Raw genomic sequence first — 23,673 nt, forward strand, 5'->3', positions numbered from 1 at the left:
GTGTCCTCGTACTTAAAATAAATTATGTTTCTGATTTATGTGATTGTACTATGTGAAACATAATTTTTTTTCATTTTATTAGACACTTAGAAGCCTATGGGGCTTGGGGCTGATTCACTAAAGGACGAAGTGGCTAACGCTAGCGGCAATTCGCCAGCGTTACCACCTACAGGGACATCGCCAATTCACTAGCAGGTGCAGATTCACTAGCGAAAGAGACCGTCGATAGTGTTTGTTCGCACTCTATCACCAGGCGACTTTTCGATCTGGAGAAAGGTTGTTACTTCACAAATTCACTAAAGTGTGGATTTTCGCCAGAGTTGACTTCGCCACCTCATATCAGGCGAAGTGCTAAAAAAGCAGTTAGAACTTCGTCAATCTTCTGTCACTTACATTATATTCTGTGTGCTGAAAATGCATTAAAGTTACAAAAACGCTGGTGAGTTTTCATTTTTTGAAGCGGGAGTGCCGGCAAAAGTCCTAACAAACTTTTTTTGGGGAGCCGGTTTTCTCCAGACATTTCCTAACATATGGAACATTCATTTTACAGTGGGCTCATGTGTAGGACATTTTATTAACTCTCTTGTCTTTCTTAAGGTTCCCTGAACATGTGTAATAAAAAGTGGTAACTTCAAGCATTTGCACCAACATTTACAATAAAGACCTCCATACAACTTTAAATTACCCGCCGTATGCAAATTGACCTAAGCGCAAGATCAGTAGCGAACTTTCGCTAGGCACAAACGAACGCTAGTGCATCTTCACAATGAAATGCTCGCACAGCCAAAGTAACGCTAGTGAAAAGTCTCCAGCGTTCGGCGCCCAGGGTGCAACTTCGCATGATAGTAAATTAGCGTAGTGGTAGCAGTGGCGTAACTACCGGGGGAGCAGGGGGTGCGATTTGGCCAGGGCCAGCACCCCCCCAGGGCCCCCTGGCAGCTCACGCGCCACTTATTCTTGCCAGTTCTGGGCGTACGGAGGGGGGCGGGGGGCCTGGCTGTGCGTCCCACGCCAGGGCCCGCCCCCTCTAGTTACGTTGCTGAGTGGTAGCGAAATGGTGCGATGTGTGCGAAACGGTCGCTGGCGACAATTCGCCCTTTAGTGAATCTGCCCCTATATCTTTTTACAGAAGTAGAATTACACCAAAAATTCTGCCTATTTTAAAAGCTTAGGCTGTCCTGTAGAAAACAATATATTGTTGTCCTGGGTAAACTAAAAGACCCACCCAGGAAAGGCCCTTAAAGTGAAAGAGTGCAAAATATTCAAAAATGTTCTGGCAATAAAAGTACCGAATCGGCCAAATTGTCTGGCGGCGAAAGGGTTAATATCACTGAGGAAATCACCTCTAGGAAATGACACATTTATTCACGGGTTTTTAGGTTGAACAGCTGAACCGCCGTCAAAGGCATTCTGGATCCCAAAACATCAGCATGTATTCCTCCTTCCCAACAGCAAATCAATTCCACCTTAACCCATAAAGGAACAGCGTGCAGGAAATGCCCCCGCCACTGAGCAGCCGGCAAGGAGCTGTCTAACGAGACCAATCAGGGACCGGCTTTCATGGCAACTTTTAAGGAGTCTCTGGCGAGCGTGTGAAGTTTTCCCTGGCAGGAAATAGGCTTGTGAGGAAGATTTGCTGGTACCTTTGTGCGGGCTGCAGGCAGGATACAGAGCAGGGGAAGGACATGCGCTCTGAGCCTTCTCACTCCCACAGGCAGGAAAGCTACAGGAAAGAACGAGCTGCTGCTGTTGCAGCGATTGCAGCTGCCTGAAGCCACTGGCTCCGCTCTGTTCCCGCACTCTGTACCCGCACTGGACAGACAAACTAGGCACAGGGCTCGGGAACAACCGGGAGGGAAGATGGCGACGCTGGGAAGCGAATGTCAGGCTTTATGTGCCCTCCCAACCCAGCAGCAATACAGCGCTGCCAGCGGGGTCACCAACTTCAGCCTCAAACTGCCGGTCAACCGGGGACTGGAACGAGCCCTGGAGGAGGCTGCCAGCTCGGGGCTCCTGAATGTCAGTGCCAGGAAACTGAAGGAATTTCCCCGAACTTCTGGCAGCACTGATCTGGCGGACACGGTGCGGGCAGGTAAGGACGTGCTGCCTTGGTCTGTGTGTATATGTGTATATATATATATATATATACTGTATATATGTGTGTGTGTGTCGGGGCTGGAGTTAGAGGAGAGGTGCCCCTACTGATACAGAAGATTGGGGGTTGTGGTACATAAATCAGGGATGTGTCCAGCATGCGGCACCTCTCCATCTGCAGCATCCTACCTGCAGCCTAAGCCTTACAGATGGAGGGCTGTTAGCTTGACATACTCATTATAGTAGTGTTGTTATCTTTTATACTCTAATGACCTGCTGTCTGTCCTACCCTAACTGGAGACATTTATATTTGTGCATATAGGCTCAACACCTTCCAGCCACCCCATACTGCCATTAAATTGGGACACAGGTGCGGCTTCAACTTTGCAGCGTCCTTAAACAGCAGCCATTGTTCTAATTTGGACGCTATGTGCATTAATTCAGTCAGGGAACCGGATCTTTATAAAGACGGTTGGGGGGTGGTGATGTGAACTATTCTTTATCCCTGGGCACTATACAGTCACACACTATACTAGCTTTTTAGCAATTAGTTCAGCTAGTTCTTGGACTGTAGGTGCCAGCAGTACTAAGGCTTTGTGTCTGGTTTGCTGAGTGACAGCATTGGAGGACAGTGATTTAGAGCTTACAATCTTGGCCTCTACTTAAGCAACCTGCTGAATTTATCAGTATTTTTCTAAGATTTATAGCAAAATGGTCGGTCAGATAATGCAATATCGTCAAGACCATGCCAAGACCATTATTCTATAAATATTTAAAAAAATACTGATCAATTCAGCAAGTTGCTTAAGTAGAGATGTATAGTTGAGGGCCAGAAAATGATTTTCCACAGGTTGGGAAAACCTGTTGAGGACCACAGGCTGATTTGGGTTGAGCCGCTTAAATATGCCAGACTATAGGTTTGAAACTGGAAGCATATAAAATTCACATACTGCATTGCTACCTACCTAATCTGTATGTATGAGATATGGCAGAATTGAAGGCAGGCTGCAGCCTGCATGTGGAATGCTTTCTAATAAGTCTTGTAAGTGGATAACAAAAAGATATTTGCTGCAGACAATAAGCTTTAGCATAAGCACATACCAACAGAATTCTGTGTAACAACTAGTGGTCTCAGTTTATTGGGTAAAATCTTGTGCTATGGTGGAAATAAGCAATATGCTCAGCCAGATGATCTGTTCTGGGAGTTGTAGGTAGAAGACAAATCTTTATTTTCTCCTTGTGTCTCCAGGTGAATTCCAGAGGTGAAATCCTAGCTGAATATAATAATAATAAGGTCAGAGAGTAGAACAGTACAGCGTGGACACAGCACCACACACGTGAAAAATTATCAATCCAAATATTCAGATAAATCAGTTCGTAGGGGATGACACCAGCCCACTTTTTTTTGTTTTATTAAGTACACACACACACATACATATAGTTGAAAACTAAATAGCTACTAGGCAAGGTTTTCATTCAGAAAACAGTGAGTGACTTCCCCCAAAAAAGTAAGAGCATCACAATTCAGTTTGTGGTGACAGAATAGTCCCATTGTGTAAATTTGTCCTGTTTCCGCCTTGACCTGCCTGCAAATGACTTTTCCCTTATGTCACATGTAAACTTCCTACAGAGTGTCACTTATTGTTTCATGTAATAGTAACAAATAACTAAGCCATGGAGCATGGAGGGTTGCACTTCTACCTTGCATCACTGGGAAACGGCTGGGGCACTATCTGCAATGAGTTTGTATATTCTCCCCATGTCTGTGTGGGTTTCCTCCCACACTCTAAAAACATACAGGCAGGTTAACTGGCTCCAGACTAAATTGACCATACTATGTGGGCCTTTAGATTGTAAGCTTCTCTGGGGCATGATGTATAGTCTCTGTAAAGTGCTGCAGAAATGTGTTGGTGCTATGTAAATAACATGGAAATATGAAACTCATGTAAAGTGACAGCTCATACATGGGCAGGAGTGCAAGGGGCTTTCTATGCGAATGCATATTCTTTGCATCAGATAAGTTCCCTACTGTTGTCATTATGAAACTATCTCTGCATTAAAGCCAAAAACAGAACTTGGCATTCACAATATGTATTTTCTTCACTTCCTTGTTTTTCTAAATCCTGTAAAGGTTAGGTACATACCACAGTAAACCCACATATAAACTCATTAAATCCATGAGATTGTCTTCTCTGGTAATTTCCCAAACTATGGGACTAGTTCCCATATGGCAGTGCCTTCTGAATTGTGGGGCTAGACCCCTTGATAAGCTTGGAGTGGGGCAGAGTGAAGGCCAGTTAGTGTGAGATATGTGAAGAATGCCTGTTTTTTTTTTTTGTTGATACACCTGAAAGCCTGCTTTAAGGTTAGATACGGTGATATTAGGGGTAACACAAATGTATTGTTCTATATATAATTTGTGGACCTATGACTGAATAACTGATATACAGGTATGGGACCTGTTGTCCAAAATGCTTAAGCTCTGGGCTTTTCCGGATAAGGGATCTTTCTGTAATATGAGTCTCCATACCTTAAGTCTGCTAAAGAGAAATAATAAACCCCATAGGATTGTTTGCCTACAATAAGAATTAATTATATCTTAGTTGAGATCAAGTACAAGGTATACTGTTTTATTACTACAGAGAAAAAGGAAATCATTTTTTAAAAATTTGAATTATTTGATTAAAATGGAGTCCATAGGAAATAACATTTCCATAATTCAGAATTTACTGCATAACGTACCTTGTACTTTATTAAGGTATGGAGATCTAAATTATGGAAAGATCCCTTATCCGGAAAATCCCAGGTCCTGAGCATTCTGAACAGGTCCCATACCTGTATCTGTAACCTTGTTATGAGCTAAGGGGACTGTGACCAAGGGTTGAACCTCCAAGTAGGCTTGAACTGATAAAAGTCAACACAGCACCAAGGGTATGTAGCGCAGCGGCTTTGTGTACCTGTAGCTTTTTATGTACAAAGTATTGGTCCCCAAACAATGTTGGGCTCCAAATAGTTTCTGTACTGAATCCAGTGCTGCTGTAGCTCATCCTGCCTACATTTGTTATTACACTTGGCATGTTCAAAGCCACTGGCATTCAATATACACAGCAATTTTTTATAGATCACTGCTATTTTTGTAGGTCTTTGCAGAGTGTGAAAACAGAAAAATCACAAGGGACTTTTCCCCACAATACATGTGTCTGAGACGATTTGCAAATAATATAGATGATTATACGTCAATTTGAGGTATAATCATCTATATTATTTGCAGATCGTCTCAGATACATGTATTGTAGGGAAAAGTCCCTTGTGATTTTTCTGTTTTCATATTGTTAATTTAGTGGACACCCCAACACCTGTAGTCTGTTATAATCTTATTAAGCCTTATCTGAGTCATTTCTGTTGTTGTTCTTTGCAGAGTGTACCTTTTGCCCTTTTTCTAAATAAATAGTCACACACCATGGACACATGAACTCTGAGACTAATTCCTGTGACTTGGGCAAGATAATTATACTATGGGACCTCTTATTTATAGACTAGTAATTGGGGACTCCTAAGAGAACTCAACCACTATATAAAAGCTCTAAAATGCTGTTAAAAGGGAACTTATCGCGAAAATGAAAATTTAATATAAGCTCTATCATATCTTTTAGAATGACCAGAAATCTTGTTTCCCAACATGCAGTGTTTATGCCAAAGTCAGTTATTTTGTTTGTGCTGGGGTCAGTTATCTGAGTGAGCTCTATTACATCTGCTTGGAAAGGGAGCCCCCTATAAGATATATTGGATTTACTTTCCATGAAAATCTGACACCCAACTCCTGCTTGAAGACAGAACAGAGAAAAACAGATGCCAGAAACAATACAGACATTTTAATTGATTATATTTATTTAAATTTATATTTATAAAGTTTCTCACTTCAGTATGATGAAGCTTATATTAAATTTTAATTTCCACAATAGCTCCCCTTTAACATTCCTTTTATGGTTTCCATTAAGCGGTTCATCCACATCACAGTAAACATCATTAAATTTAGTCTTACATATAACAACTGGACCTAAAAATAATAGGCTCCCTGGCATCATTGGCCAATGCTCTGCAGTGCTGGCGCTTGAGGAAACAGAGATTATCTTCTGTTGATGACAAATTCTTATCTAATGCAATTTTTTGAGACACTTCCCTTACAGTGTTATGTGACCCCTTCTTAGGATGGGACACACAGTTGACTACTCATCTTGCATGAACCTGTTGATATTGCCTTCTCTGCATAGAATCTCATTCATTCCAGTCATACTGGTTATTATTAATTGTACTGCTGAGATTCTCGTTCATGACACATATCATACAGAGCAGCTATAATTGATGTTCTTGCCCTGCTCAGAATCTCACTATTGTGTTGTTAAGCTTTTGGCTTCAGATGGATTATAGTAATATCACTGCTGAGTGGATATGCTGCACTCAAATATCATAGTACTGCCTATTACCTACAGTATATAGCAAGTGTCCAGTAATGGTCATCTAAAAGTAATGGATCTCTGTATTCTGTTGGAACCACGCAAAGAATTCTGGGGGGGGTGTATAGTCCTCAATTGAGTGTCTCTGGTGTCATATGATTTTGATATATGTATTGTAAATGTACCCCCGCAATTTCTATCTATACAGCATTGATGATCCTCCACTCCCAGCATCCTTGCTGCTGCAAGATGCTTGCATCCACAGTTTATCTTGATAGGGTGACAGTTCTGCCATTTCTGTACCGAGTTCAATTGCTCCTGAACTGTTTTATGCTAAGACAAATAATCCAGTGTAATGGCTGTACATGTTTTTGTGTGGTTTGCTTATAAATCATTTCATAGCCAGTGGGAAACAGAAGTTGTTGAGCTGTGACATTTTCACAGCTTTTGATCTCCTTCCAAGCCGAGCAATGAACATCTTTGTGGAACAGGGTTGTGGGCGTACCCTGATTAATTCCTTCATTTCATGTGGAAGGGCAGAATACTAATATTGCAGAGAAGTTAAGGAGAAGCATTGGATTGGTTTCCATGACAAGCTGGGAATGTTTGTAAAACAAAAAAATCCAGCTCAGGCATTAGTCTCAGCAAAGTAACATGAAGTTTGTAGTATAGAATAATGCATATTATTATATTTTAGCTAGTCACTTGCTTCCATTCACATACTTAGAGCTTTATTTGCATTCGTGGGCCTTAGCAGCAGCCTTGGAATACCATGTGCCAATAGTACTGTTATACCAGCGAGATCTTGGTTCCAATGCAGTGACATATGCACCCATAACAATACCACAGCTCAGTATTGAAGCTGATCAAATCCAGTAGTGACAACAATCAGCACTGAGTACAGCTTACCTTTATGCCTAATATGCCTTACCTAATAGCCAGGGCTGATCCTATCAAATGTGGGGCCCAATTGGGACCATGTTGGCGGGGCCCCTAGACAAAGGGGGGAATTCACAAAAGTGTCGGGAACTAAAAAATGTCTTTAAAATGTCGTAGAAAGTGTTGTAGCAACAGCCGACAAATTCACAGAGCATTTCTCCGCCAGTTTTCCGACATGTGCGACACTTTTGAATTAGTGTCGTTAAAAGTGGGCGTGGTTTTTTCGGCACCACTTTTCCCGTCATTTTTATGAATTACTTGTAGACTCATTTTTTTTACCGACAATTTTTCAGACACTTTAGGCTCTCCAAAATGAAAATGTCAGACAAATTGTCGTTTAAAAAGTCTTGGTAAATGTCGTTTGTACGATGAAAAGATATACGACATTTTAGAAAATTGTCAGACTTACGAGACATTCAGAGATGGTAACATCTGCCTTTGTGAATTTGCCGTACGTACGACATTTTACAAATTTGTCGACCGCCACTTCTAGGTTACTTTTTTTACCGACACTTTTGTGAATTCCCCCCAAAGTGTTGCTGGCTACTGACACACCAAGTATTTAGGAAAATAAGGGCATACAGGCACAAAATAGAAAGAAAAGGGGCAGACAAGGTAAGAGATTGAGAGGGATGAAATAGGGGCACACAGGGTAAGAGAGAGAGGGAGGAAATAGGAGAGTGGACTGGGCCAATTAGTTTGGGGCAGGCTGGGCCAATTCAGCTTGGTAGCAGGCTTGGTAGGATTGGGGGCAGGCAGGGCCTATCAAGGTTGGAGGAAAGCTGGGCCTATGAGAGTTGGGGGCAGGCTAGACCTATGGAGTTTGGGGATAGGCTGGCTTATCAGAGTTGGGGGTGGGCTGGACCTATGGATTTGGGGATGGGCTGGACTCTCAAAGTTGGGGGCAGGCGAGGCAGCATCATGTGCTGAGGGAAATATTATCTGTGCTGCCCTGTGGTGCGGGGCCCCCAGAGGTGCGGGGCCCAATTGGTCCAATAGGCCTAAGGCCGGCCCTGCTAATAGCCTTAACTATAGAACTCACTGTCCTGTTACTTTAATAATATTTATATACTTTTAGCACATTAATGTTCCATAGTCTGATAAAGTTCCAAATTCATTCTTACCCTCTGCCATCTGTATGCCATGTAGATACAATTGTAGAAACTCTCAGTGCTGTCAGTTTGCAGCTCATGTTCTACAGTGTGTTACATCTCCTCCATCGCGTCTGCTGCACTTAGTCTTACATTCTCATTTGTTTACATGTTCTTTTGTTTTGTATTTTAAAGGAGAACTAAAGCCTAACTAAAGAAGTAGGCTAGAAATGTTGTACAATATGCTTTGGACTTCTGTACCAGCCCAAGGCAACCACAACCCTTAGCAGTAAAGATCTGTGTCTCCAAAGATGCCCCAGTAGCTCCCCATCTTCTTTTCTGCTGATTCATTGCACATGTTCTGTGCTTCTGTCACTCAATCAGCTTTGGGACCCACTCACATCATACAGTACACATAGAATAGAAATGTCACAATATAAGGCTGATTAATAATTAATACAGATAATTACTACATGGAAGCACATAAGCTAGTGCAATTAGCATCAGAATTTAATAATCAGCCTTGTAGCATCAGCTTATATTACAGACGATATATGCTTGATAATTTGTAATGACCCCTAAGTTTAGCTTAGAAAAGGCACACTGGCACACAAGCTGTGAATGCAGGTGAACACTTTGCAAAGATTTATTACCGGAAGTGCAACGTTTCGGGGCAAGCCCCTTTGTCAAGCATATACCATATTTATTTTTAGGGTTTAATTCTCTTTTAAAGCCCCACTTGGTCTAGGCTGTTGTATTCTTTGAGCCACTACCACTCTCAGCATCCCAGTGTAGCCACTGGACTAACCCCTCAGAATAATAACTACTGCACAACAACCTGCAGCCCTTCATTTACAGTTACATCTAGACAAAAGGCTCGAAAAAGGCAGGGCGATGGTTATTATGTACATAGGTGCTAATTCACTCAAGTGCAGTCATCCATACCAACCAATCAGCTACAACATTTGAGAAATATGAAAGCAAAGGCCTGACTGCAACTAAAAAGCAACCAATCAGGCATTTTCTATCATTTCCTAGCTTGTTGGAGACTGTTAATAACTAATTGCTCATTGGTTGCCATTGGTAACTGCACTTCAACAGTTTAGCAAACATGTTGAAATCAGCCACAATATGTTTGATTTAATCTTTATAATGCTGCAGTAAATATTATCAAGTTGTGGGCAGATAAGCATTATGCAAAGGATAATAAATCAGTGCGAGCTGCAGACATGGGTGTTATGCCTCTGGAACTCTGCAGCCTTTTCCAGGGATTTTGATTCTTTACAAAGGCTACAGAGTACACTTGCTGTGGTTTAACCACTTGCTGTGGTTTATAGAACAATTATTGTTTCTGCAATCTGGAATTAACCAGCTCAGCTGGAGAAACTAGTACTACTAATTATATAGAAAAATGCAATTTTCTCAATATTTATCATATTATTTTAATATTATTATTTTTATATATATATATATATATATATTATATACACACAGATTAATACAGAAGGGAAGTAAAGACAGCCCTGCTCATTACTGTACACAAACGTATGGCTCTTTGTTTGTAATTGTGTTTCCATGTGGTGACTATTTTGTGCATTTCACTGTAGGGGAAAACAGGAGTTAATCCACCCAGTCATCTGTATGGGGACTGTACCCACAGATGTGCACTGAAATGTCAAACATGCTCCCATACCATTATCATAGTGAAGACTGGGGTTAGTTAACAACTTTGCAACATCATGATAACAGTTAAAATGAGTGTAAAAACCCTTTTTTGCTTGTACCAGTACCTGTTTTCTTCATTGATTAGGCAATCAGAGCACTCTGCTGTTTTTGTTCCATTGCAATACATAGATAATTGAACAGGAATTTGAGGGATCTATAATTTGTTTCCTATCCACGAGCAAGGCCGTTTGTCCCCCATCAGTAGGACTGTAGCAAAAATGCTTATAGTTATCTCCAGTGTAATGTACACAAGTGTTGTTAGAGCTCAAAGGGTTATAATTACAGGGAACAGCTAAAGATTTAAGGTAATTGTAAGGTATGGTTTTGATCATTTACTGATCTCTCTTAAAGGGGTTGTTCACATTCCCACAAATTTTACAGTTCAGATATTTCTGATAATTCATCAGAAATAAAGACTTTTTTCAGTTACTTTCTTTTTCCAATTTGCAACCATTTTTCACCTTCTTTTGACTTTTGCAGTAGTTATGGGAGGGGGGGATCATGCCACTTCCCAACATTAGTTGATACATTTCTTATCTCTGGCCCTGCTAAACAGAATCCTTGAGTTAGTGAGTTAAAGGCAGCTTTATTGATACAATAGTTGCTAATATTCCTTACTAATGTAGCAATTTGTAACAGTTCAGAATCTGCACCTGGATAACTGAGCTGCCAGACTGAAACACCAGAGTAAGGAACATTCAATTTTAGATTTCAGTTTCGAAAAAAATGGTAAAGAAAAATAAAGTATTGAAAGCAACTGAAAAAAAGTATATTTCTGGCACAATCTGAAGACAACTGAACAGAAAGTGTTTGGAAGGTGAATAACCCCTTTAAAACCATCTATGGGCACGTTTTAGTAACATCAACCTTGTACCATCATAGACTGTGGAGTAAACTGAAATTGGGGTAAGAAATATTATTGGAGTAAAACAATTTTGTTACCCAAGAATATGAGGTGAGGAGCTCTAAAAGATTTTCATGCACCTTTGGAGGAAATTCACCAAAGGGGCAATAAGTCAAATTTAGCAGTAAAATATTCTAGAAGATAATACATCAGAAAATGTTGCCAGAACAGAAAAATGTTCTCAAGTTGTTTTAACTTTGTCTGATTTGATACACCAAAATGGTACCTGGAAAGATAGATATATTAATGCCAGATCACACAAAATTTCACAATCACAGCGTGGTAAAAACAGCTTTTGTAAATATCATATGCTTTTAATGATAATTAAAAGCCTAAAAACTTTGTTGGTTCTGGTTGTATTCTGGTTATGTTCTGTGGAATTCTTAATTGTTTGTTTTGTAGTTATGTTTTTAGCAGTTCTAAGGATGAAAACAAGCCGTAACTTAATATACTGTATGCATGAGGCACAATAAATTAACTTGTTAATAATCCTTACAGGACTAGCTCACTTTCAAAACGCTAAATTCTTCTGTTTCACTTGTTTCGGATAATACAACAAAAAAAAATATTTTTTTCAATTTTTGTTTGTTTTTATAAAGGGGCTCTGAGCCAAAATATGAATTGGTGTAATCTTATACAGTGGTCCTCTGAGCACTTTTGTGATTTATATCTGCACTCATTTTTTGTTTTTAGTGGTTTTTGAAATATTTTTTTTGTTAGTTTCATACAGCTAGGCATGCTTTTAGGTTAACAGCTTTTGAAGGCCCAGAGTGTTAGCGACCCTGTGTCTGCACCTCCCAATCTAGTTAATCCTTTGCTTAATAATAGCCATTCAATTAACCCTTTGCTTACTGACACTCAGTTGAGCTAAAAGTCTGGTATTAGTAGTGTGTTAATGCAATATTTATCTGTTAATGATTTGTTAAGTTACTTAATACATGTAATAACTTTGGTGCTACTTCCTGAACTTTATTAAAGGGATTGTTAAAGGAGAACTAAACCCTAAAACTGAATATGGCTAAAAATGTCATATTTTATATACTGAACTTATTGCACCAGCCTAAAGTTTCAGCTTGTCAATAGCAGCAATGATTCAAGACTTCAAACTTGTCACAGGGGGTCACCATCTTGGAAAGTGTCAGCGACACTCACATGCTCAGTGGGCTCGGAGCAGCTATTAAGAAGCTAAGCTTAGGGTTGTCGCAAATAATCAAGCAGAAAATGAGGGTTGTCTGTAATATAAGCTGATGCTACAGGGATAATTATTAGATTCTCATGCTAGTTGCACTGTAGTAATTATCTGTATTAATTACTAATCGGCCTTATATTGTGACATAATGTAGAACATTTCCAGCCTACTTCTTTAGTTAAGTTTTAGTTTTCCTTTAAGAATGCAATGTAGACAATGATATTCAGAGAAAATAGGCAATTGGCCTTTGTTTGTTATGTTGTTATGTGTTTTTTCAGTTATTTCGCAGATTTCCAGTTTGATATTTCAGCAGCTATCTTGTTAAGGTATCTTGCCAAAGTCTTATTTATTCTAGCAACCTGGCAGTGGTTTCAATGAGAGACTTGAATATGAATAGGAGAGTGACTGAATACAAAAATAAGCAATACAATTAACAGTAACAATAAAATAATATAATAGTTTTTTGACTGCTGGAAAAAGGAAGAAGAAGAAGGCAAATAATTAAATAACTCTGAAAAATAATGAAGACTAATTGCAACATTCCTAGGAATAGCAAATTCTATAATATGCAAAAAGTTAACTTAAAGGTAATCCACCCCTTGTTAGAACTGATACATTAGTTGCTAAGTTGCATGAGAAATGTGTTCTCTAATGCAGTACATTGTAACAGTTAATTGAGTCTAAACCCACCTTACTGTCTGAAATATCAGAGGGAGGAAATCACAGGCATTCAACATGCTCATGCTCTGGTTGGAAGATTGCAGAGGAGAAGGCATACAGAGACAATCAATCCTGCTGTGTTACACTAATTTGCAAAACAAGGTACAGCAAACAGCCATTTTCAAGGTGGTCCTCAGTGGTGCAGTTCTGGAGGGAGGCATTGTTACTCATGCTCCATTAACTATAAAATCTTTGTTGATGCTCACCAGTCTTTTAGGGGTTTTCGTTCTGCTGTAGTTGAGTGAGGTCCTCCTGACAGCTGCACATGCTAGATTCGATGAGCTGCATTTGTGTGTGTTTGTTGTCCAGTTTTAATTAAAATTACTGTATAAACCAAATACATGTTGCTTTGCACAAAGATGCAATATGACCTACAAACATGACACAGTGCCAAAACTGTTTCCAATGGCACAAAGCTTAGTTCATCAGCATCTTGCAGCTCTTCATTGTTGTGGTTTTGCTCATAAGTTTCAACTGTGCAAGGATTCATTTGCAGTGATTTACAGTCATGGATAAAGTGAATTTGACAAAAGGGGAGTTTAGTATGCAGAATGGATGATATGTGTATAATATCAGATGGCTCTGGTGGTGCTTGAAGGTATCAGGGCTTGGGGATCCTTGATGGGGTTTTTACAAGAGTTCTTGGCAGGTTAGTTACCCGATTGAAATAAGATTCACTCAAAGACATTTGTATCCTACTAAGTGCAGGTTTTTGTGCCTCACTTGCAGGGCCGTAACTAGGAGTAGGCAGCAGAGGTCGCCACCTATTATGCAAGAAGTGAGAGGGTACAATGTTCAGAGTGGGAGCAGATGGGTGAGTGAATTTGTAAGTTCCTGTATTGCTTGTGCGATCAACAGTGAGGCAGTGAGTGAGCATATGGCAGGGAGCAAGGAGGAGTGAGAGGAGGGGAGCTTTGACAATGAGTAGGGGCACTGGAGCAAAAGAGTTGATGCACATTTCCTGGGGAGTGGGGAAAAACATTTTTTTGTGCTTATGAACCTTGAACCTTGGTTTCTTTTGGAGAGTGTAAGGAAGAACTGCCCAGCCCAAACCCCCTCCTGATCTGCCATAATGATTGGTTTGCTTGCATCACTTTTTGTACCTTGAGTAGGGCAGGCACTGTAGGCTCCTTCTGACATTACATAAACCTGCGGGTGGGATAGGCACTCAGAAATGTGTGACAATATCCATGCTGACCTTGGGCACTAGCATCACTTAGCTACTGATTTGATCTGTTTTTGTTGTCCCAAATTACCACTAAAATTACAAGTTTCCCATTACCACATGGTCCTTCTTTAGGATGATATGATGCTTGTGCAGGGATTAGAGCTATAAATGAATTTGGGAATGTACTAAATGATCTCTCTGACGGCTGTATTTTCCCTGCATCACAGTAACATCAGTGGGACTGAGATGTAACCTTCTATGGTAACATTCATTTCTGAGGTCAGAGCTTGTCTGCTTCCTGCCCCAATATCATTGCTACAGATTTATAGTGTACTTCTGGCTACAGAGTGTGTGCCTGCCATCCTCCAGCCACTACTATTGAAAGAAACTCATAAACAGATACATGGATAGTTTGTGTGGTTAGTTATGGCATAGTCTAAGATAGGCGTATTGTTTGAGTCAGGTCTTTAACTCTTATATGCGTAATCTTTTGGAGCAAACATAAATTTTTTAGTAAGAAGTTTTATTACCTTCACTGCAAAACGCAGACGACAAGTCAGATGGAGTCGCACGCATGAAGATATAATTGGACTAAATGAAAAGTCGGAGTTAACAACTACACTTTCCGTCTGTCGGATGAAGATGCTGCTTTCTGCTTCCACATCCGACAATCCTGTTGCATTGGATGTAATGTAGTTGTTACCTCTGACTTTTCATTCAGTTCAATTATATCTTCACGCATGCGACTCCATCCGACTTTCCGTGTGCGTTTTGCCGGCGGGCATCGATCCGATGAAAAACCCTTGTGGAGCTCTACCCTTAGTCTACAATAAAATCATGTTTTGCTTCCAATAAGCATTAATTATATCATAGTTTTGATCAAGTACAAGGTACTGTTTTATTATTACAGAGAAAAATGAAATGATTTAAAATAATTTGAATTATTTGGATAAAATGGAGTCTATGGGAGCTTTCTGGATAACAGGTTTCCGGATAACCGATCCCATACCTGTGTTAAAATGTGAAAATATATAAACAGTGCCATTTTCCCAGTACTTCTTTTCATATGAGTACTTTTAGAGTTCATCGCCTACATTTATTACAACAGGCAAATTGACGCTCTCCTTCCTATTTGAATATGATGGGTGCTGCCCCAGCTTATATATGTCTTGGGTAGGTTTTAGAGCAGCAGGCACAGGTTGCATTTTATTCCCAGGGAACTCCCTTTGTGTGTAGTTGTAATTAACAAGAATGTCAAGCTACTACACCCCCTACAAGCTAAACAAAATCTATCCAGCCACTAGTAACACTTGTTGGGGGTACAGAGCAGGTGTCAGTACACTGCTTCACATATTATGGGAATGCCCTAATCTCACAGGATACTGGCCAGTAATTTTACAAGCATGCTCTCAGATTCCGGGAAGGCAACCAGGCCCGGACTGGCAATCTGTGGGTTCTGGCAAATGCCAGAGGGGCTGCTATAAGGTGCCATAGAAAGTCAGTATTTAGTGGGCTGGTGGGGGCTGTTTGGGCCTCTGTGTGGGCTGATTGGGCCTTTGTGTACCTGAAATGCCAGGGCCTATTTTAATTCTCAGTCCGAATCTGAAGGGAACTCCCAGAGTCACCTGCCTGAGTCCTTCTGTTTTGGGTTACAAAAAAACATAGAAGGGGTTCCCGATTCAAAATTGGAACTACACCTCCTTAATGCAGCTAAGGTACTCATCCCCAGGCTATGGAAATCATCCATCCCCCCCGACTCCCAAGGAATGGATAGAGAAAGCCAACGAAATAGTTAAATTTGAGGAATTATCCACATTAACATGGAAACAGAAGTCCAGCTTTAGAAATACATGGCTGAGGTGGTTTCTATATAGGGATTCAACTGAGTACAAACAACTATTGAGCTCCCACTGCCTACCCTTAGTTCCGGCCCTGCCAACAATGTCGCATTAGAATTCTGCTGCTGCATAGTCAATGTGTATAGGCCATATATATTTGGTAAATTGAAAGATATGTATTGGACTCAGATGTTATGTTCTATTACTTTTCCCCCTCCTCACCTACCCATTTTTTTCTGTACCCCCTTCCCTATGCTTAACAGAAATCAATAAAAAATATTGTACAAAAAAATAAAAATAAAGAATGTCAAGCTGTGCCTTGTTTTGTCTATCAGTATGAAGTCATGATTATTCTTCCACTCTAATCTGATGATTGTAATGGTATTAAAATAAATAATCATATGACTTGTAAATACCAGCACAATTCAGAAAACAAAAGTGATCTTTTTGCTGATATCACTGGCAGCAATTAAACACTACTAAAATATGAGTCAGCAGGACTCATTTACTCATTAAATGGCAATAGTTTGAAATGATCTCCTAGAAGTAGCAGGCCCCTTGGTTTGATTAGCCGAATGAGCACAGTAACATTTGCTTATTCTCCTTTAAACCACAAAATAGGAAATTGGGAGCAGGACCAAGGGGTACACCAAAACCTAACATGAATTTAGCAGGCAAACAGGGTATGTACCGTTAAGGTTAAAATTATGTTTTATTGACTCTGTTTATTACTCAGGTCTATTGTAGGGCAAAGCATTTTCCAAAAGGATTTAAACCATATAAGAATTACATTGCTCTTGGTTATTAAAACATACCATCATTTTATGAATGACATAACAAGTGAATGGTGAATGAGGTGTAGGATAATTGCTCTACCCTGATTCCCTTTTATTAGCTGTAAGGTGCCCCATGGAACATTTCAGCTTGGCTTTCTTATGAGAACTGCTGGGTTTATTTTTGGCTTCTGTGCTCTAGACTAAATCCAGCTCCTGTGGAATGTCAGATTGCTGCTCGATGCTGAATTTCTTCATGTGAGCGAATAACAGCGGCAATTGATATTTGTGTCAGAGGCATTCAAGTTATGCAGTCGATTGATTCTTGGTGGGTGATGATGTGCTCACAAAACCTATACTTTTTGTGCCTCGTCCACAGAGGCATCATCTTTTTAATATAATTGTGCCAGATTTCTATGGTTACAATATTAAATTATTCCCCCCCCCCCGGAAGGCAAAACTTTAAAGTGTCGTGGGCTACATATTAGGAGGCATGTGATGTGCATAACAATTTCTTGTACCCTCTAGTGCTAAACTAGAAAAATAAAAAAAGGGACAAAGAAAAATAACTGAAGATAGCCCACTGTAATGTAAAATAAATGCAATAACTGTCAAGTCTTTTCATTAGGCACAAAGCTTGCACTTTATTTATTTAAATTTTTTTTAAATCTCATTAAGGATACAGCTTTGTCATTATAAGTGTCATGTGAGCAAGGCATGGGTGTTCATTTAGACTCCCTTAAATTGCATCCAGTATTGCAGACACAAAAGTGTATGTGGGTTCAGTGCTCAAAGAGGGTCCTGGTCAATTCCAGGTCTAGAGTACAGGATCTCTTGCACCCAAGCATGGTCTATGTTTGGATCAAGTACAAGGTACTGTTTTATTATTACAGAGAAAAAAGGAAATCATTTTTAAAATATTGGATTATTTGGATGAAAGGGAGATGACCTTTCTGTAATTCGGAGCTTTCTCGATAATGGGTTTCTGTATAATGGATCCTATACCTGTATTACTTAGAAAAAGGGAATCATTTTTTAAAATGTGAATTATATGATTATAATGGAGTTCATCGGAGATGGCCATCCCATAATTTGGAGCTTTCTGGATAACAGGTTTCTGGTTAATGCATCCTTGTATATTTCCCAGTTTTTGGGGGTCTCACACACGCATAAACCAAAAAGTATAATACATACAATAAAGGTGGTCCGCATTCTAATGTCTGTGTTTCTTGCCCCTGCTTGGGGCTTTTTTCAAGGGTCAGGAGATGAAACATTGGTGAAATATAAGGATAAGCTATGTTTATTCTTTAAACAGTTCACAGGTTTTTGGGGGTCACACAAAAGCTATGTTTACTCTTTAAACAGTTTACAAGTTTTTGGGGTCACACACGCACAAACCATAAAGTATAATACATATAGTAAAGGTGGTCTGCATTCTAATGTCTGTTTTTTCTTGCCCCTGCTTGGCACCTTTTTCAAGGGTCAGGAGATGAAACATTGGTGAAATATAAAGAATAAGCATTTTAAGAAACACAGATATTTGAGTGCGAACCACCTTTACTGTATGTATTATACTTTTTGGTTCTTAGCACGCAGCTGTAAGGTAGTGCTGTTTTGTGTGTGTATGTATTCATATAGGTGGATGTATTTTTACCAAAAAAAGAGAGATTGAAAGTTTAGCAAGTCAAGGCCCATGACAGACGAATAAAGAAAGTATGATATTAAAAAGTAAAAATGCTGTTTTTTGTGAAACAGCTTCTCAGTGCCTATAAGAACCTATAAGACCTATTTATATAGTCTCTTTAACCACTTGGGTGCCATTAGTAGGCATAGTATTGTGTTTCTTCCTTATGTTATTTCCTTTTACTATAGCTACTTTAAAAAGGGGGAAATACAGCAGCAAAATGATCTTTCAGTATGTTGCAGCAAGTAGTACTATAAGTAAATTGTAATTGCTTTTATTAACATGGAGCAGTAGCATGGAGTAATTGCTGCTGATATTCTAAATTTTCTAAATTTCACTAGTGTAATTACCAGTGGCAGCTGAGCAGTTTGATTTGATCTAGACTGCTAGACATTACCATTAAAAGTGAAGATCTGATTTGTTAGAAGTATACTGAAGTAAACTGATATAATTTAGCATCTTTATTACTAAATCAGTCCCAGTTATTAAGCCACATATTTAGGCACAGCATATGCTGTAAATCGAATTTATAATTTATATTTAACACCTAAGACATGTTTATGATATTGTTTTTAAAGGGGACTGGAGGATGACATTGAGGCAGGGCCATGACATCCTTAGGTGGGCCAATGAAATTCAGGGTTTGGGCCATGACTTTGGGGGCAAGGATATAGCAGCACACTGTTATGATTGGGCATTTTTTTGTCCAGTTTCACAACACTGAAATCTGGATAAGATGTTTTTAACCAGAAAAAAAATCTGGCTGTCTAGTTCAAAACTGGACAGGTGGCAACACTTTGGGGACGATTTAAGGCTCTTACACACGGGTGTTTTTTCCTGTGCTCTCCTGCGTTGCACTTTCTTCCTTTTAGCCGCAGGGGAGCACAGGAGTAGACGCACTCCATTATCGTGAAGGGGGCTATACTCACACAGACGCATGTAAGCGCCAAACGCAGGTTGGACGGAGCATGTTGCATTTCACCTGCGTTAGGCGCATACATGCCTCTGTGTGAGTATAGCCCCCTTCACGATAATTGAGTGCGTCTACTCCTGCGTTCCCCTGCGGCTGAACGAAAGAAAGCGCAATGCAGGGGAGCGCAGGAAAAACCGCCCGTTTCTAAAAGCTCTTAGTAACATTCGGATTTCCTTTATCCCCCCACGAATCGTGAAGTGTAAAAACCACAAAAAAACTCTATTACAAAACATCTCCAGGTAAAAGCAGTCGCATAGAAGTCAATGGGCTCTTAGCTTTCTGTTTTGTTTTTAGCCATTCAGACTTTTAGAAGTTTTTAGATTTTTTGTAATTGTCTAAAAAAGTAGAATTTTTGGATTGTTCAGCATTCTTTTCTGTTCATACTTTTCATATTAGGATCTTTTAATAACTTTCATGGCATTTGTGGTAATTCATGAAGATCCGAAGTTGCGCACAGGGTACTGAACGCTGGCGAAATTACGCAAGAGAGATTACACTCAGCAGTTCGAATTTACGCTAGCGTTGGCTAATTAGCATACGTCGTGCAGTTAAAGTACAATGGCTGTATAGGCTGCAGCAAATACATTACACTACACAAGGAAACCTTAATAAAATTATATAAAGTTGTTATAATGCCCCACACATGTGCCCACAGTATAGTTTAGGTGCCATATGTTAGCAAATGTAGGGGGGAAGGAGGGTACCCCAAAAAAAAATTATGATCTTTTTCAGTCTATCATCCTTTAAATAGGAAAAAACGCCAGCGATTTTTAGGATTTTGAAAAATTTTCAACTTTTTTTTGAGGAACTCCTATCTACTTTATTGCACTTCGCCTTGTCTGAGGTGTCGAAGTCAAGTCTGGCGATCGAGGTAACAGTCCGTAAAATCAAAAACGTAGTGAATTTGCAAAGTAACGTTCTTTCGCCAGACCGAAAATTCGCCTGCCGTTAGAGTGCGAAGTTGCTCCAGAGTCTATCTCCTTGGTGAAATTACGCCAGTGAATTTACGCCTGCTACCGTTAGTAAAACGGTGAAGTGCTGAAATGACGTCACGCTGGCCAGCGTTAGCCACTTCGCCCTTTAGTAAATTTTCCCCATGGAGTTTAATCTAAAAGCTCTAATATTGTTAAGATTAAAAAAAAAAAAAAAAAAAAAGCTGGCCAGATACATGCAGATATGATCGTAAGAATCTTTGTTTCGTATGATTTTCGATCTGTGTGTGGAGTGTCCCGACATTTTTCCTGCCATGTTGATTGGTCGGTCAGTCGATTGGACAGGTTAGAAAATTTCTGACGGCTACCGATAATATGTCTGCATGTAGATATCAGTGCGATACCAGCTTTTGTTGGACATAACTTTTGTACGATTGCTGTCAGGGCAGAACATTGATCTGTCCTTTTACTACTTTATTTAATCTGAAAGGTTAGTGGCAGGTTGGGAGATTGGGACGTGCGATCGTTCGTCCGATATTGCAGGTATATCTGCAAGTCTATGGCCAGCTTTAATGAATGGGCTTCTATATACCCAATTATCAATTTGTGTTTGACTTACTGTATCATAGAGCTTTCAGTCCAAGTTTGGCACCTAAGGCAGGATTATTTCTTTTATTTTTAATTTGTTTGACTAATCCCAAATTGTATAAATGAGATTCAGAGCAGCTGGCTGAATGCCTTGAATAATAAACAGCAGGGAAAAAATCCAATCTCTGCATTTCTTGTTTTTTGTATTTTCTGGTAGAAAATTAAGCCAAGAATATAGACCATTACAACAAATCTATAAACAATTTGTTCTGTTAATGAAGTGTGCCATGCTTCGTTTTGTTTTCACAAAAATAATGAAGAGTTGTTAGTTTGCTCTAACAATGCTTCTATTAACAGAAATGCTAAAGGCCCAATAGCCCTTTTCATTACATGTCAGTGAAAGACTTGAACACGTAAAAAGTTAATGGTAGTGCTATTTCCGTCTCTCGATGGCTTTAATGAATATCCTGGGGCAAGTTGTATGTACTGGTGGTATGCGCTGACAAATAAAAGTATTCACATAGTTCTTGTTTGTTAGCATTCACATGTAGAACCTTAATGCATGTTTTAGATTAAGAAATGGAAAGTCAAGTGCTGGTGGTGTGCTCTAAATGTTTACCTGTAGCTTGAGGCACAAACGGATGTAAAATGGTTTAATCCCCCCCTCTAGTTCAGCATTGGGTGATACCAGAAAACTGAACAGTATGGTCTGGGCTAGAAGAAAGAAATAATTTTTTTTTTAAACCTTACACACATTTTAAAGGTGGTGTGCACGTTTTAAGTTAATGTTTAGCATGGTGTAGAGAGTGATATTCTGAGACAATTTGCAAATTGGTTTTCATTTTTTACTATTTGTGGTTTTTGAGTTATTTAGCTTTTTATTCAGTAGCTCTCCAATTTGCAATATCAGCAGTCTGTTGCTAGGGCCCAAATTACCCTAACAACCATGTATTGATTTGAATAAGATACTGCAATATGAATGGGAGAGGGCCTGAATAGAAAGATAAGTAATAAATACAATACAATACATTTGTATTCTTACAGAGCATTTGTTTTTTTTAGATGGTGTCAGTGACCCCCATTTGAAAGCTGGAAAAACCCAGAATAAAAAGGCAAATAAATCAAAAACTATAAAAAGGAAATAATTAAGGCCAATTGGAAAGTTGCTAAGAGTTGGCCATTCTATAACATAGTAAAAGTGTAACTTAAAGGTGAACCACCCCTTTAAAAAGGGATTAAGTCCACCCAATTGAGAGATCGAAAGAACATTCCACACTCTAAGGGGCATATCTATCAAGGGTCAAATTTCGAGAGACAAACAGAAATTAAGTCAAAGTTTTTTTTTGGGGTCGAATAGGTCAGTTTTCAATCGAATAGGTCCTTATTTGGCCGAATTCAAATCATACGAATCAAAGGAATAGCGCATTCCCAAAAAAAACTTCGGTTTTTCAAAGTCCAGCAGCTAAAACAGAAAACAGAAAAAAAACAGCAATTCGGCAGGGTTTTAGATGGCGAATGGTTGAAGTCAAATTTTTAAAGAGACAGTACATGATAAATTTCGAACTTTCACATTTTTTTCATATTCTAATCGAATTTGGACTATTCCCTAGACGAAGTACACAAAAATAGCTCGAAATTCTAATTGTTTTCATTCGAAAATTCACCTCACCTTTGATAAATCTGCCCCTTATTGAACACATATTTATACCAAGGATTCTGCCCTCACTGCTGCCCTGAGGTGACCTACCCGATGCTGCCCCCCCTTAACCCATCTCATCTCCACCATACGTCAACGTTGGCGGGGGTCAATGGGTGGGCAGCATCACTACTGCAGACTGCATGGGCAAAAGCAATAATTGGCTGCAATTAGTGATGGGCGAATCTTGACTCATTTTGCTTCACCGTAAATTCTCTTTTTTCCTCTCACTTTTTCCGGTTTGCTATAGATAATTAGACATGTAACAAACGTAGCACTTTTGATTTTGAATGCCTAGTTTAAAGGATGGAATAGCTGAAAATTTAGGATGAAGTCATACAGTTAGTACAAATATTGTGAATGACATCTCTGCTACTTTCCTAAGGGGATTAGCCATGCAAGACACAGTGACTGTATCAAAATCATCAGGCTGCAAATTCATTTAAAGTCAGGGAGATTTTTTTTGTTATGGGATGTTGTATGTCTCAATCATTTTATCAGATTGTACATTACACATAGCTGCATGACAAGATTTTGTGGCATAGACCGTTTGATATGAGTGACGTGTGCTGTAACTCTCCCCCGTATGGGTAGGAAATTAGGCAGGCGAATAATGGTAGGTTCTCTCATGTTAATCAATAGTTCTGCCTTACAACACTCAGGTCCTGAGTTTGACTGCTACAAAGGGTTTCTATGATCTATGGTCTCTGTGGACACTCCAGTTTTCTCCCACACATACAGGCAGGTTAACCACCATTTGAAAGAATTGGCAACATCAAGAAGGTGTATAAATATTTGCTTTGAACTAGTATTTCCTATCCAATAATGAGCTTGATAAATGAATCACATGCCAAGTTTAAATTAACAACATACCGTATATACTCGAGTATAAGCCGACCCGAGTA

General features: G+C 39.5%; 1 protein-coding gene across 5 annotated transcripts in view; it reads left to right on the forward strand.

The window, feature by feature from the left end:
- Nucleotides 1-1,371: 1,371 nt before the first annotated feature.
- The window catches only part of lrch1.L (leucine-rich repeats and calponin homology (CH) domain containing 1 L homeolog), a 100,319-nt gene continuing 78,017 nt past the window's right edge, over nucleotides 1,372-23,673 (forward strand). The window contains exon 1 of one of the 5 annotated variants that reach the window (XM_041582476.1): nucleotides 1,372-2,092. In XM_041582476.1, coding sequence (XP_041438410.1) covers nucleotides 1,861-2,092 — 232 coding nt within the window. In that variant the 5' untranslated portion in view covers nucleotides 1,372-1,860. The remainder of the gene's footprint in view (nucleotides 2,093-23,673) is intronic. The other 4 variants (XM_041582478.1, XM_018247340.2, XM_018247341.2 and 1 more) reach the window with 4 other exon arrangements.

The sequence above is a fragment of the Xenopus laevis genome, chromosome 2L (assembly GCF_017654675.1).
Source record: "Xenopus laevis strain J_2021 chromosome 2L, Xenopus_laevis_v10.1, whole genome shotgun sequence".
NCBI classification, from domain to species: Eukaryota; Metazoa; Chordata; class Amphibia; order Anura; family Pipidae; genus Xenopus; species Xenopus laevis.